This window comes from Schistosoma mansoni, chromosome 6 (assembly GCF_000237925.1).
Source record: "Schistosoma mansoni strain Puerto Rico chromosome 6, complete genome".
In the NCBI taxonomy this organism is placed as follows: domain Eukaryota; kingdom Metazoa; phylum Platyhelminthes; class Trematoda; order Strigeidida; family Schistosomatidae; genus Schistosoma; species Schistosoma mansoni.
Genome location: NC_031500.1, coordinates 6247714 through 6265693, shown reverse-complemented (window position 1 = coordinate 6265693; position 17980 = coordinate 6247714). Strand labels below are relative to the sequence as shown.

General features: G+C 32.3%; 1 protein-coding gene across 1 annotated transcript in view; it reads right to left on the bottom strand.

The window, feature by feature from the left end:
* The window catches only part of Smp_147140 (putative transient receptor potential cation channel), a 116440-nt gene that overhangs the window by 77839 nt on the left and 20621 nt on the right, over positions 1–17980 (bottom strand). Inside the window, exons 5-8 of the mRNA XM_018798088.1 lie at positions 17555–17693; positions 14430–14581; positions 9366–9543; positions 7692–7815 (exon numbers count right to left, since the gene is read on the bottom strand). Coding sequence (XP_018653064.1) covers positions 7692–7815; positions 9366–9543; positions 14430–14581; positions 17555–17693 — 593 coding nt within the window. The remainder of the gene's footprint in view (positions 1–7691; positions 7816–9365; positions 9544–14429; positions 14582–17554; positions 17694–17980) is intronic.

Genomic DNA, 17980 nt, shown 5'->3' with positions numbered 1-17980 from the left:
ATAGATCGATTTCACATTGGATTTGGTTATCTATATGTTGTATATCATATATGGTTAAGGTCACTAAATTGTTCTATAATCCCTATCACATGAATAGCAATAATTATTCTTTATGACTCGTTTGGAATAATCAGATTAAACTACACTTCGCTCTTCGACCCATACCCGCTCAGGACTTTAACAAATTAGGAATGTTTTCATAGTTGAAATCAGGAGTCAATTGAAGCTAGACCACCATCGAAAACCTGGAAGCACTGGACGGCCGTTTCATCCGATTATGGGACTCCTCAGCAGTGCGCATCCACGATCCCGCATTCGCGAGATCCGAACCCACGACCTACCAGTCTCGAGCCAGAGCCCTTAACCGATAGACCACTGAGCTAGTCGGCATCCAACGGTGTTAAATGTCTAACTTCAACCAATCCACGAAGTTGAGCAACCGTTCACCAATTGTCTTCAGTGAGTTGATATCTCTACAACAGACTTGGTTGAACTCCACTGGTCACTGCTTCCCACAAAAACTCAAGGAAACATTCCTTACAGCCAGTCACTAGTGAGCATATGATTATAGATCAGAAGGGGTTTTGTGGATATTTCAGTATTTTCATAGTTGAAATAGTTAAATTGTTAAATAAGATTTCGAAAAAGAAAATACCACACAATCGTCACAAATATTATTGGAAATAACATTTTTTCTATGGTAATTAACGACGATATGTGACATTTGATTATTTAATTACAAATCGTACTATATTTACTTTAAATGTCTGAATATCTACTAAGTGGATAAAGTTTAATCTTTGCATGGGTACAAAAATAATTCAAATCGATCAGTAATCATGTTATCATTATTATTATTATCAAGAATAATAGGCACTCGTTCATAGTTGCTTATTCACTTTACATGCAAGCACAAACAAACAAGTTGGTGATTTTTACAGAAACAAAATGCAGGGTTTGATTATATTGGCATGAAATACAGCAAAAAAATATTCATTTTCTGTATTTTCATAGTTGAAAGTATGAGTCAATTGAAGCTAGACCACCATCGAAAACCTGGAAGCACTGGACAACCGTTTCGTCCTATATGGGACTCTTCAGCAGCGCGCATCCACGATCTCGCTTCACGAGATTCGAACCCAGGACTAACCAGTCTCCACAGAACCCCTTCTGATAATAATATTCATTTTTATTTATCTGTTTTAAAAATATGAATCACTAATTGGAGTAATGATAAAACATTATCAAACATTGCTTATCAAGTACCGAAACCTTTTATATAAAAACACCATAGGACTCAGTACAAATGTGCGCCGATATCAGTAAATCCAGAGAACATATTAAAGTAAAGCAAATTATTGTAATAATGATATAAGTAGTAAAAGGCCAAACATTAAGAATTCTGTTTTAAGGAAATGCGTAAAATTAAGGAATATGAAGTAAAAACTAATGTTATGACTTAAAATTTGAAGGGTGATTAAGAAATAATACAGATACGTTACTGAGAATAATTGTGAATAATGGCACCTATGTTTTCAATCACAGGTTACAATTTTCTTCGGAAACAACTCAATCCGATGATCGGTGACTTCGTAGACCAACACTATGACTTGATCTGGCTAGTCTTAAACATTTTGCAACCTACTTTTAAACTGGGCACCACAAGCCATTTAGTATTGCTACATAGTACCCTATACTTAATCACATCCAGTGGTTTTATCAAATCCGAGCAATGGTTTGAAGGCATCTTTGGTGCTATAATAGCTATCTGTGTATGTCTCTTAGATCTTTAGGAAGTACATCACAGGACGAGCTGTAGCGTAGTATATTCATGTTGAGATAGACGTATACGTATTTCGCCTCCGTGATATATAACTCAACTGGCTCTCAATTACATGGTATTGAGTTAGTTGATTGTGTTAATAAATTTATAAATTCTGAGTTGTATATAAAAACAGTGGTGTGATAAAACAAGAAGGACAGGGGATTTATGGGGATTGTAAAATTCCCACAGTTTAAATCACGAACTGGATGAGGATCGTATAATATCATGGATTGATTGAAGCTAGACACTAGCACCGTTAGATACTATTTCAGTAGTCTAGAGGTTAATCATTTCCGATCATGATCAGATGTCGTTTATTGAATTCCTGGGTGAGGAATCGTAAATGAGCACTTCCGAACTAGAACAAAACGGCCATTCAGTCCTTTCAGTTTTTGAATGGTGATCCAGCTAAGATCGGTCCGTGATTTGAACTGTGAAAATAGGAAGTGCTTATGAAGTTGATCCGTTAATTAAATTAAAATAGATTACCAAAAGATTACGCAGTCATTATTAAAGCGCTTAAAATACTTAGTCAAGGAATCAAACGGATGAATAAGTTAGTGAACTAACTAATTGATTTGGATAAGAATATAGAGATTGGAATGATGTAATAAATTATATAACATTAAGTGATAAATGAAGATCATATCAATTTATACTAAATTGATTGTAGTTCCAAATGTGTATCACTGAAATCCCGGACAGGTGCATGGCCTGGGTAATCTGAATTTAGATCCTGACGAGGATGTGTATACTCAAAGTTGAGAGGTCACACACTAGTATGAAAATGATAATTTATTCTCAATGATTCTTTAGTTAATATCAGTCAGTGACAAAAACTACTATCAAAATTAATTTCTGTTTGAGTTTTCTAATTTTGATCATAATGATTAGTAGAAGAGCTAATTTCTCACGTAACAGATGACAACATTAATGGGATAGGGAAGTTTATCTATTTTATAGCATGTAATGAATGTATCGGCTTTATTCATTAACTATAAAGTGAATTTAGTGAATGGAAATGTATGAATGATTGATTGACTCACATTTTAGGTGTTTTTTTATGCGGTAATGTGATCTAAATGAATTAATTCATGTACAATGTCTACCCATATATTTTGCGTAGACATGTGACAAAAATGTTGATTTAATAATGACATTTTAAACAAATTTACATTGATAATATACGCTCAAATATAATCAAATCATTTAGAAAAAATAAAGTTAAAGCTTGAAATAAATGAAATTCAAAAAGTGAAATGTTTGGTAATACTGTAGTGTGGTCTACTTATATCCATGTAAGTAGTATATAGTGATGGTCAAACATAGAATGTATTTTGACAGAAGACTGATAAGGAAAGAACTGAAATGAAGCGCAATTGGTAGGAAAATGCATGAACAATGAAGTTAGAGAAGATGGATTGATATTTACAGAAGGAACAGTGAAGATTGAGACAATTGATTGTTATTTTGCAAATTAACTGTTCGTTGTATGGTTATCAGAATTTAGTGAGATAGTCTGTTATTTGTGCCAAACACAGCTAACTTATAACTGAAGAAACATTGAATACTTATCGCTTATCACGAAATCGAACCAAATAAAATATCTTCAGGTAGTACATTGTATACTCAGTAACTTTTAAACGATGGAATTGTAATCTACAAACTTAAAGTTTTACAATTTCAAACAGTCAGAGATAATATCGAATGATTATTTGTTTGCAACACTTGATGATATTGTATAAGCTGAGGTTATCTATAATCAATAACATGTGTTATATTCATCACTTTCAGAACATTTTTTTTAAAAAGATTGATTTAGTGAATAGTTGCTGCCTATAAGATTGTAATTTGCAACAAGAAATCAACATATCTAAGTAAATCACCTAGTTTTATTTGATATTTACGGTAAGATGGTAAAGAAATAGTATTTATTTACATTTACAGTGTGATCATTCTATTCATTTTATTATCTACTCATTTCTCGGGTATAGATCCACGTACTTAACTTTAAACCATATTGTTAGCTATAAGGTTAGTGATACTAACTAGTCGTTTAGACTGAAGTAGGTGGAACGAGGTTCGATTCTATCGCCTGACGGTTGTAAATTAAGGGTTTTTATTCATAGTTTATATTTTAAACAGCTTGATTAAATATACAGATTTTTTTGTTTTGCTTCATTCATTTAAATAAATTAATAAAGTAAGGAGTCCCACAATAAGACGAAACGGCCGTCCAGTGTTTCCGGGTTTTCCCTGGTGGTCTAGCTTCAATTGACTCACGCTTTCAACTATGATCATAAAGAATTAACAAGATTAACTTACAGATAAAAAAAATTACGTCACTCATTATTATTCGGATTTTTATGGATTATTTTTATTTTTATTTCGTTTTTTTTCTTAATTAATTCGAAATAAGTCAAAATAAATTTATGGTATTAATTAAAAATTGACAAAGTTTACATTACCATATATGCTACTTATGTTGACAACTATTAGTAGTATGTAAAACCAATCAGAAATGAAATGTATTCTAGCAGAGGATTGAGGTGGAATTGATGAGTACAATAATGTAAACAGAAAGTAATTGTAATGACAACAGGAATGAAGAAATGATAAAGTTTGTTAGAGACAATTGATGGATGATATACAAATGATGTATTTAATGTATGGTTTTCGTATTTTATAATGATATTCTGTAATATTGTATTAAACAATAAATTAGTTCACCACACCTAGGGTTTTGTTCACTGTATACTTATTATACACAGTTTAATTGTACGAATAATTATTATTCATGTTTCGTTTGTTTTGTTTTGTTTATGATAATCAAATAAATTTACAAATAACAACAATAACAAATGTTTTTTTCTAATTGATTATATAGTTGAAATCATGAGTCAATCGAAGCTAGACTACCATGGAAAACCTGGAAGCACTGGACGACCGTTTCATCTCATCGTGGGACTCCTCAGCAGTGGGCATCCATGATCCCGCCTCACGAGATTCAAATCGAGGACCTATCAGTCTCACAATCGAGCACTTAATTACTAGACCAGTGAGCCGGCATCCATCATTTGTTTTTTAAAAATTATAATTTATACATTTTTTTGAAAGTACATTTTATGATTATTATTATTAAATGTTGACATATTTTGCATTTAATTTTAATTTTTTTTTAAAAACAAACAGGTACTTTTAAACGGATTATAAATTTATAAAAATTGAATGTATTGTTGTAACAAATAAGTACACCTGTAATGCAGTGCTTCGTTAATTGTTCACCTTGATAACCGTTATATTACCAATCTTAACGCTGCGTAAAATCAGATGGCAGAGAGAAGCAGCAACTACAGTTTATTGTCAAATAACTCTGGCCAAAAATCTAACAGAACCTGAGCGAATATCAGTGAGCGAGTAGAAAACAATTACATAGGCATTTTATGGTCAAATTTAATAAGGGCACAGTAAAACAAAACAAAAGCTGATAATAGGATTTATCCTTACGATGACAAGTATAATTTAATGGTCTTTTTGTGGTGTATACCACTTATGTCTGTTGACATAAGTAGTATGGAACACCAATCGAAAGTGTAAAACCTGGCAGCGAAATGCTAAGAAGATCGAGTTGAAGAGAATAAAAGGGGAAATAAAGAGGGATTATGGACTGGAAGAATCGTACAGAATGTTTACGACAAATGATGGAAATTTACAAAGAAAGTGTTTTGTGCGTGATTGTCATATTTTATTGAGACATTCCCCATCTGTGTACTCGGTCACAATAGTTTATGCTGAACATTATATCTGATTATCACATGACGTAAAATTTTTATATGGAAAAGAGAGGATAGAAAAACAATAACCATTATTTTAACTGTTTGCGAAATGATTGTGTAGCTATTCAACGGGGATTCTTCTAAAAAGTTTTCAGAAGCTAGAAAAGGTCTGTAAACCATAGCATCAGATAAGTATCTAATGGAAACTTAGAGAAACGAAGGGTTGTATTATCAGACTTGATCGGATTATTACTTAATTTGTCATTAAGTCTAACGTACTTCTAGAAGGTTACTGAGACCATCCATACACCTATAAACACTCTTGTTTTCTGAACATAAATAAACCTTGAAATAAAACTTCTTTTATCACTTCAGTCCTTCACTCTATCGTCCGTAGCTCAAGAGTCGGAGAATTCTGGGGGCACTAGTAGTTGGTTAGGAAGTTATTGTCCTGAGTTCAAGTGCTAGATGTCAGTAGACTAATAAGTGATCCAATGTTCGATAATTTTTAAAATTTGTTTGATAACTATTTCAGTTGATATTTCGGCAACTGTTTCTTGAAAAAAAGATTATCATATTACCGTTTTTGGCTTATGATGGCAAGTCACAACTGAAAATATTAAACAACTTCATCCATTCACTTTATATATGTATTCATCTCGGTTGAATACACATTGACTATGAGTTTTTAAACATGAATTCAGTCGTTTATAGGCAGAGGTGGATGGCGGATATCATTGCAATGAGGAACGTGAGTCTCATCGCATCGGAGACTCTTCAGCTGGATGTACCTTGATCCCACAGTTGATGTTCGCTCCGAGACTTTAATGCAGTACCGTTCTCTTCAAAAGCCATCGGATTATCTACTTAGCCACTGAGTCCAGGTAGCCATAATCAATACAAACGAATATGTTGTTTAGTTATAATACCTAACTAAACTTGGTAAAGGACTAATTGATGTTTTACCTATTTAAAAATGCACAATTCGTTTCGACGTCTTTAACAGCAAAAGATACAACTAAGTGAAAATAAGTTACCTAGATAATTTTATTACGACTTGCAAGATATCTGTGTTTATAATGTCTGACTATTCATAGTAATTACGTTTGTATAGTTATCAAGAATACTTCTTAATAATGTTGGAGCAAAAAAACCAAATATCAAATTCAATCCTGAAATCAAAATCGATAATTCAAAATGAGACAGTATACATCGGAACCTAATCGGGATGTAATGTCAATAATTTTGACATAAACAATGTATGTGAATCAGCTCATTATCAACATTATACATCAGCACACTACAGCGAAATTAGTCAGATGTGGAAACATATAATAGCTTAAAAGGTACAAATGATATATGTAAAATGAAAAGTATGATATACTATCGAAACTCAAGAAATCTATAGTTGCATCATCGTAATACACCTGCTCCTGAATTTTCGTAGGCCATGATTTACAGCCATGAAATAATAAAGAACAAACTGCTTTTCCTCGATTTTGTAAAAGAATTTTCTACTGATTTGACTTACGAATTTCTTACCTTATTTAATACAAAGATTTATGTAACAAAGAAATAATTATGCATATTTCATAGGTTCTAAATATTTTAACCAATCGGAATTAAAATTCCTTTGGAAATTTATTCTCCATAGAAAAATAATATAATTTTTATCTTTGTATGAATAAAATAGATTTAAGGAGAATAACAAAAAATATAAACAATATTTGAGATAAATTCAACTAAGTATTGTTTGTTTGAATCTTCCCATTCATGTTTTAGAGCTGCAACTGGTCAGTCTCTAATTGACATATATGCATACTGTGCGTATTGCCTCAATATAGCCTTAATTCACAAGCATTATAAGCAAACATGTATAGTGGCTAGCAGTGGAATCCAGTTTGATGCGCGTCACTTCGTCCTATTTGGGACTCGCCAGCTGGATGTACCTGCTACATCTCAGAGTTGATTTTCACTCTGCGACTCGAACTCAGTACTTTTCTCTTCAAACGCCATCGCGTTATCCACCCAGCTACTGATTCCTGTTAGTCATATTTGAGATAAATATTTATCAATTTAATATAACTTACTAAATGTCGACGTTTCATGCATAATTTCAGTTCACTATACAATCCTTCAGCTTCAAAACGTCTAATTTGAAAAGCTCTTGATATATTTGCTACCATTTGATCACGTAATTGTGTACTAAGATCTCTGAATTTGACAATGATAAAAGAACACAAAAAAATAAGTGAGATTTTATTAGGGCATTTATGATAATAAGTTCATGTGAAGTGGGAAAGATGAATATATAAATTAAGATTAGGGTAGAACAGACATGAACAAACGAATTAGAAGAAGAAGCAAGATGTTTTTAAAATGTCTAGTTTAGGTACTATGATGATCCAACCGTAGACCAAGGTAAACACAAAAGCTGAGCATAGTCAACAGATAAAAGGGTTTACGATTTTTTAACAGAATACATTTTTTAACTCGCTAACAAGCTTTATTTTGGCCTTTTTATCACAATAATTATGAGCGTATAATTCAATCGAAAATCAACTAGGGAGAGTTTAAATTGAATTTTCTCATGTCATCTTCGGTGCAATAGAATGTTCCCAGTCATGAACTTAAGATTATTTGCAATAAACAGGAAGGTACGATAGTAATTAAACTTGAGATGAAAATACTTTTGGTTTGGAAAAGGTTTTCGAAGAGAATTTATGAGCGGTAGATGAAATAATATCAGTCAAAGATTTAAAAAGCCATGTGAAAATATCCACAGGAAATTCACATTTATCTACATGACATACAGTAATAATAAATAAAACAATTGGTGTCATCATTTGTGACTAGCTATCTGTTCGTCTGAAAATAACTGAGCAATGGATATTCTAAATCGGCTTGCTTTGGTGGTTGAAGCAATTGGCTTCGATCAAATAGGTTAAGGGTTCAAACCTTACTCCATTTGTTTCACTTCAGACAACCAGGTAGTAACAATATATCTCATAAAATAAGACATACATCTAAAAACCGAGTATATGAACCTGCATTTAGTAAATGAGATACATGTGAATAAAAGCCACCTAGTGCATTTAATTTCGTTTCTCCAAGGCGCATCAAAAATGTCTACTTTTATAAGTTAAATCATTGTCTTATCTTAGTTAAACAATCATTGAAACTATTAAACACTAAACAGCTGTTTCCTTCTAATACAGAACCACTCAATAGCACACATTCACCACATCACCATAAGTCGAACTCACGACCTGTACAAATTGCAACAATCTCTCATTCTTTAGACTACTGAGTAGACATCCAATGATTTACATATCTAGTTCCTATCAATTCGTAATGTTGCACAACCATCTTTTACTGTCATTGATGAGTAACTATCTCACACTCGACACATTTGAACCATACATATCACCACTTCTCACTACAACTTTGAGAGGTACTTCTCGAATCTAGTCACCAGTAGGTACATAATTATTATAAGTGATACTGCTGAGGAGTCCTGTACGAGGATAAAACATCTGTCCATTGTTCCATAGTTCCCAATGATTACCTAACTATGGATTGTCCGTGATGTAAGCTATGAAATTTAATAATCCCATAAGCCCCTATGCCTTACTATTTTCGGCTGTGAAAATCTAAAGTGATTATTTTGTATCACTATGTCCATCTAATCAATTTTTTGAATAGTTATTCACATTCAACTTGATGTGCTTAATAAAAATAATAGAAATTGAAGTTTAGATTACCCATCTTCGTTTGCATAACGATGCATAAATGCTAAAAGATCTGCTGCACGACCGCTACCATCACAAACAACAATTGGTACTGGATTTCGACCTGTAACTAATTCAAATACAGTACGAAATGTTTGTGTTCCACCTTCCAATAATACACCAACAATTGGAACACGAGACTTGGATCCACCTGTTTTAAGAACGAAACAGGGAATATAGATAAACGTGAGTAACTTTTGTCGAAATTTAAAAAAAAATACACAAAATGAACTGAGCAAGAACAAAACTGTATACAAGAAATAGTACATGACTATCAATGAGAAAACTACAACATGACTTTACGAAACATAAATCGTGTATATAGATACAAATAAAATTGTTCTTACCAAAATCAAAGGAATACAAACACAATATCGGATAGATTTGTTTTAATTCAATACAAAACGTGTAAATGTGCTTCCAGGTTTTCCATAGTGGTCTAGCTTCAATTGACTCATGGTTTCAACTATGAAAATACTGAAATCTTCACAAAACCCCTTCTGATTATAATCATATGCTCACTGGTGACTGACTTCAAGATACATGTCCTGGAGTTCTAGTAGGAAGCAGTGACCAGTGTAGTTCAACCACGTCTGTTGTGAGATAACAACTCACTGAAGACAATTGGTAAATGTAATTTATGTTGTGAAGTTAAATTCATAATTAAACAATAATTTTAGGTCGCTTCATTATTTTTAAGGGAAACTTTATCAAACTAACGAGTGCTCATTATTCGCTTTGAACATTGACTTGAATACTAACAATGACAAATTTCAGGATCATTAATAAAAGTAAATTGATATAGTTTTTAAATTTTGAAAAAAAAGTTTCACTTTGTTTGAACCTTTCATGAAACGCAAAATAGTTGACAGTGAACACTAGTCTAGAGTTGTAGGTGATACAACATTCCATATAGGTTCACTCAGATTCAAAGCCATGAAACAGATTCTTAGTAGTTGACTTTCTAGCTCATTCACGGACCTTAAACTACTACTTCATCTGGCTTTCGAAAAATGTATGACTAGTGTCAATAACTAAACACCCTTTTCTGTTTACAATTGAATAAACATTATTTTGGGGAGGGTGAGTAAAGGTAACTGATCAATCCGTGAATTAAATTATAAAATGCAATAATTTCCACAAACTACTTACAATGGTAATAGTTATGTACCTACTGGTGACTAGATTCGAGAAGTACCTCTCAAAGTTGTAGTGAGAAGTGGTGATATGTATGGTTCAAATGTGTCGAGTGTGAGATAGTTACTCATCAATGACAGTAAAAGATGGTTGTGCAACATTACGAATTGATAGGAACTAGATATGTAAATCATTGGATGTCTACTCAGTAGTCTAAAGAATGAGAGATTGTTGCAATTTGTACAGGTCGTGAGTTCGACTTATGGTGATGTGGTGAATGTGTGCTATTGAGTGGTTCTGTATTAGAAGGAAACAGCTGTTTAGTGTTTAATAGTTTCAATGATTGTTTAACTAAGATAAGTCAGTGATGTGTACTATAAACAACTAAACATGTATCAAGTTAACACATGTTACCAATTTTTTAAAACAGAAAATCATTTAGTAGGAAATTTGGAGAAAGAAACATTAATTTTACGAAAAGCATAATATTAATCGATTTGAAGGATTTACATGTAACTGATATTTCAGATGAATTATCATTGGTTAAATTGTGAATTACACACTAGGTGATATATTGAGTGTTTTTGTGTGTTTTGCTTTGCGTAGTATATGAAACAAATTTATCGATAGTTTGCCGGTAGAAGTTTTTTTTCCCAACAGATTGTAGATTTTTTGTCAATATTATACACGTACTCAAGTGTTTGTTTGTGATACAAGCACTTGATTGAATCTGGAGCAGTTAAACGAAGTAATGACTTTGTTTTTAAAGTACCCAATTATAATTTTTTTAGTTTTACCGACAATAAAACGCAACGTAAAAGACTTTAAAATTACTCCTAAAATTTACAATTTGCCATCAAATCTTAATTTGAATTTGATGAAGATTAATCGCTTCCAGGTATAGAGATAGACATTCAGGAAACTGAGTAGATATTGCCAATCTTGTTTAAGTTCATGTTGTTATATAATAAAGCAAATCAAGAAGAAAAAGACACAATGATCAAACAATCAGGATTATAATTTCTCTAATCAAAATGTTACATAAACCAAAAATAGGAAAATGGATAGTTTTGAAATATTAATTGTTTTCAAAGAACGTAAAGGGAATTGAATGTATCCACATCATACCTTCATTGATTAATTTGTTCTTGTTTAAAATGTAATACAACTCTAGAGTTACTCACTCGATCGTTTCAAATTTGACCGAATTCTGTTTAAAATATCTTTAATTAGAGTCCATCTCTCATCTTGATGGATTATGTATCAAAGTCCAGTGGTACCAATTAATGCATTGTTAGATTCCAGGAGAAATTTAAGAAAACCGAAGATATCCAAAGGTAGGTTAAAGTTAATTGTCTATTAAAAGACATTTATTACTCTAAAAACGTTTAACATACTATTCTAACAGATGAAAAGTGTACAGAGTTTGCTTAAAATTGAAGGTAAGAAGTAAATGATTTGAGAAGTAGAAAAAGTGAGAGACAATAACTGCTTTATCAGAAAATTATTAATCTCGGCTACTTTAATTGTTTCTATATCTTTATCAAACTAATGGTACCTTAATAACACTAAGTGTTACCAAGTAATCTTAGTTGGACAATGTAAATGCAAACGTGGAACAGCAAAACTAAGCTTTATTGGGTGCATAAAGGGAAAATCGTGAATGTAGGTTGCATTAATCGCCAATTAATATTAGTTCAGATACTACTGAAAACTAGGGAACATTAAACAGCTATTTTGTCTCAATAACGAATATGGCTTACAAATTAAATGAATCTCCACAGAACCTAATCGACTGGACTATAACACTCAGTTCAATAGTGACATACTTAAAGATGTTTAAGAATGCTAGAATTCAGAAATTCAGGTGAAGAAACGGTCGTCATGAGTGGCATTAGATGATCATCGTGTTCGATCACAAACTTATGGAAGTTAGAATTGTACTACTGGACTCCGATCCAATGTCTTTAATGGTTATGTTCGTCGCTAGACCTGAAGGCCTTGACTTCGATTGAAAACGAGGTTCTTAGTGCACAATATTGAGGAGTTTCATGGTGAGATAAAGTAGTTATCCAGTTAGTGATCCCTGTTTTTCAGTAGTACCCTAAATGAAATGAATTTGTAACAGATAGACCATATAAGTTACAAATGCTAATATATTTGTAACAAAAAAATACGATTTCATTAAACAATATTTTGTGTTTCATGTTTTTACTCATCTCAAGTTTTTGGAAAAAGGAAACGTGAAAAGAGAAATGCATTGATTTAGTGTACCGGAATTGATAAATTTCAAAATGAAGATATAAAATTTAGCGAAATGGAATGATATTTAGCGTTGGCTTTAAAAATAACAAACTACAACGAGATTGCATAAGCGAAAGAAGCAATCGGTCTTGTAAAATAACTTTTGCTTTGAACATCTCAAAAAAAGTTCTAGTGAACAAATCATTATGTAGTGAGAATATACAGAAGTATGATATTGTGATTTTTACATTGTTTTGACCTTAGAGACCACTACAAATCATTATACTCAATGTGAAATATCCCCATGATTTAACGAAAAAACACTTTGGCTAAAAATAGTCGGTTATGTACACAGTGTGTAAAATTATGGTCATATAAAGCCAGATTTTCATAAAACAGCTTAATAAATCCTTTGAAAATTACTTTCTTTGACAGTAAACTCTTTAACCGTGTTTTGAATCGGTAATCGTATTGTAGAATTTGTATTAACAATGATTGGCAGTTAATCAACTGATGATCATGGGAAATTTAAAGTCTATTTCATAGTTATATAGTGCTTAAAAGGATAAGCAGTTGATTTGAAACTTGGTAGAAATATATGTAACACTCAATAGAGTGGTCTTGTATTTAAATATTAAAAAGAATTGTTATCGAATTTACTGTAAGTGGCAATCTAGTTTAAGTGAAATTGTTTCATATAACATATGAAATGACCGTATATTGTTTAGTAACCAAGTATAATTTTGTATCTTATCTTTGAAGTGCACTATCATTAGTACGGGGGGATGGTGATACTACTCTCTTGACTCAGTCTAAGTAGGCGTAGCGGGGTTCAAACTCAGAACTTATGCGTTAGAAGTCAGTAAAACAGTAAGAGTTCATTATGTCACGGAAAAAAAGTGTGCAAAAGGCAAGTGATCATAGGATAACTCAATCAGATAATTTTAAATTTATAAACTTGTAAATAAGGAACTTTATCTAATCCCTGAATGATTAACCCTGTGAAATTACTTTAAATTGTAATTTATAAAATCTAACTAATTAAAACATCAACAACAATGAAATGTAGTTATGTCAAGTGAATAGAGGTTACAAGAACGATAAAATTATTTATAAACTGTGAATATGGAGTGTGAACCAGAAAAGTTTTTTTCGTGATAAAATAGTGACTGATCTAAACAAACTTTTGGGTTGTGATCAAGTGCTTAGAGTAAAAAAACAGGATATGTTTAAATCTACTACAGTTAAGATACTTGCCCTGTAGAAGATGTCGAAAACGATTTTTTATCATTCCTGTATATCCATGATCAATAAAACGCGTTTTTATATCGGTTACTTCACCTGTTTCATCTACATTCAATGTACGTGCTCGTATCAGTCCTCCTGAATGGAAATAATTTCATGGAGTAATATACACAAAAAAGAAAGACAGAATTATAAAGAATTCATTTCAAAACAGAAATATTAATTTTTAGGATTTTGGTTTGGTAAAATTAATTAATGAGTATTAGATTTTACAATATCATCAAACAAGATATCCTGAAAGTTTCGCTTAACTAGGAATGCGAAAATCAGCGCATTTTCAAATGGGGAGTGATCAGTTAACATAGTGTTCAGAATAATGCACTTAACTTCATATAATGCAAGTAAACTTACCATAACGTCGCATATCAATTGGTTGTTGAGCGAGATACTGTTCTAGACGTCGACGAAGACCCAGCTCCCCACCAAATTTGCCGGATGTTCCATTATCTGCCAATAAAAAGTAGTTATGATCAGGATTAAGTGGAGCTTCTTGACGGCCAGGTCTCCATCCTTGTGAATAATAGGAACAAGTATTCTGAACAAAGAGTCAGAGAGAAAAAGTCGAATAAAGCTTATACAAAGGCGAATCAATGTCAGTGTTAAATTAATGAGGCATGATTGAAGACAGATACAGAAGATATGAATCAAATGAAGTGGCATCGTATTTTGTGCTGGTGTCAAGTGAAATTGACAACTGGCAGGAGTGTCTAGTTTAAATTTTATCCCACTTTAGGAAAGTGTTTGTGACTTCATAATAACGGACACTACATATTTCTACGAGATCCGGACTACTGAAACAAAATAAGTTAGGTGTGGAGAAATGCTTTATGTCCCGAAAGCTCGAGCCACACCAGTTTAAAATTATAGTCATTTAAAATTTTCAGGTAGAGGGCATATCGCTCTGAAATTTGTTTCCCATGCGGCTGATTTTCAAGTATGCACTAAATCTATGTTATGAATACTTTGGTGTTCACCATTGTTATATGGGATATTGAAGTAGTAGTATTACTTTTATATCAATCGACCTACTAAACTACAGAATAATGAGACAATAGATATCGGAGGTATAGTGCAAATTCTTCTGAAGTCATTTGGGTAATTCTAGTCAATAACGTGCCGTTATTTCCAATAAAATATTTGAGACAAGATAACAAGACTAGAACACTAAAGATGTCAGGAAACATATTAATAGATAATGAATGATTAATAAGAAACGTAGAGAGCGAGGGACAGGGTTTTAAAGTTTGATGATGACGTGGGTTTCGGGTTTGAAAATAAATGCATATCAGTAGGTTATATACGATATGATTGGCTGATGTCTGATATCCGGATCGGGCTGATATCATGAACATGATTCAGTGTCACAAAGGTTTACAAGATGAGTTTTGTAGGTCACTTACTCTCTAATGGATTATGACCAGAATTTTAAGTGTAATTATTGCTCTCACGCTACGAAGTTATAGTTCTATCTTTCGTTACATACCATAACTGCTTATGGAAAAATCAGAGCCAATTCCCTACATTATGTCATAAACACTGCTTTTGTGAGTACAAGTAATAAAAAAAATAAAGCAGTAATCTTTTGTTGTTTAACTGTTTTAAATTTTTTGTTATAGAACCTTTGCTGTTGCAAATCTACCACATTAAATTAAAATCACTTTTATGGACCACTTAAAAAGAACAACAGAAAGTAGATCTTAGAACATAAGTGTATGTTGAATGGAATCTTTTAAAGGAATTTTCCCACTGACTTAAAGCAGCACGTTCATAATCTTTTCAGCATCAAGTTGAATACATTTCAATCGGAGGCTTTTAAACACAGAGATGCAGTTTGAGTGTCTTTTCCAAAGGCCAGTCTTGGTCACGAGGTTACTTCAAGTACTAGCTAGGTTGATAACTAAGGACAATACAAAAATAGTGTATATGTCGTGAACTGTCCACTAAACTAACAACAACTGGATGCTACAAAAACGTTTAGAGAATATAATACGGTGGTCCTTAGCGAGTTAGACAAAAGAGAAGAGCTATTTTTAGTGCAAAAAACAGATTATAATGATAAAACAACAATGTTGAACGATCCTACTAAATTCCAAGGACCTAGTTACAATAGAGGCACAATTATAAAAACAGAAAAGCTACTGACTGATTCTCCCAAGGAATTGAGACAATTGGATAATTACTCAAACCATTTATAATTGGCTTAAATCTGATAGATTCAATATACCTCAAGTCTATGGTTTGCCTGAAATCCACAAGTAAGGGCAACTTCTTCACACAGTTTTATGGTATCTATGTATAGTTCTTCATACCATAGAACTGAAAATTGCCTGATCCGAATTTTGAAACTTGCAGGCAAATTAGTCGTTAGTAAAAGCCTAACAAAGTTTCCAGTTTCATTTCCAAGTTGAATTATTTTTATACAGATGGAAAATATATGACATCTCTAGGCGTTTCTTCCTTCTTTATTAAAGTACCATTAAATGGAACAGCTGACTTTTTTTGTTAATAACTCTCAGACAGACAAGCTAATTTTGCGATTTTCGAGGTTACTCCTAAAGATTTACACTTAAGGTGTGCAGTACACGTGTACTTTATCTTTAATATAAACTAATTGATAGAATAGCAATCAATTCATCGTCAAGCCCTACCTTAGTTGATTTTTTCTCATTACATTAGAAAATGAACCACTAAGGGAGGTTTGTGATAAACTTAAGTTTTACTGCCGTTACGTCGATAACATATTCATTGTTGCTAATCGAAATATTAAAAAATTCCTAGAGAAATTTAACAGATTATATCTGGCAACCGAATTCACTTGTCAGGTGGAGCTTGGCAACAAATCGCATTTTCCTTGATGTTTTGTCAAACAGAAAAGAAGATAAGTCTGTTAATAGATGTGTTCAAAGTTAAGTCTATCTTCATGCTAATAAAGATATTTCTTTCTCTTCATAAAAATTTGTTACATTTTATACCTAGTCAGATGCCTTGGAAACAGAGCGAGAAATATATGCTCAGACGACAGTACAAGCAAAGGACTAGAGTTTATACATAATATTTTTTACTGAAATAGAGTACCAACACATAGGGTTTTTCGAAAAGGAATATGCATATAATCGACAGGAAGATGAAGACATCTTCCAACTCGCATTCTCTTCAATGAAAAAAATAAGCAACACTGGAAATGGACATTGTTTCAAGCAAGACTGAACTTGGAATCTACAGATTAATAGTTAGCCAGATAAACCTAAACCACCGAGTTAGAATCTTGTAGTTTATATTTTCACCTCCCATGAAGTCATGATATGGCGTAATCTAATTTTAAAGTCATCAGCATGTCATTTATCTCGATCTTGACGATGCTTGACTTCATGAGTGATGGCTTTCAACGAAAAGTTAGAAAAATCTGTCTTGGAGTTAGTCACTAGAAAGTACGCAAATATTATTAATTATAGTGTTATTTTATATTTAAAGGAAACGAATAAACACATACGTCTAAACCAATAAGTGTTTCACGATGTTGTACATAACCCCATGGTGCTATACCAAGTGCAACAATATTTGAACCACGAATATGCACTTCATCTTTTAATGCTTCACCAATATGTCGAGTTACACCTGCGATTGAAGGTAAAAATGAAACAGGATATATTACGATATTAACTCGATGAATTCACCAAAACAAATATATCTAAAGTCATTACTTAGTATCAAAATAATAATAACAAATTGGAAACTTATGACTCAAATATACAAATGGAAAGGACTGAAAAAAAGAATGGTTGAAAGTGATTGAGTTTCCTGGAACTAGAAACAAAGTGAAAAAAGAAGTACTATTACTAATATGAATCTACATACCATTTGAGAGTTATTTCCAAATAAATTGTTTGAATAATCGAACTAGG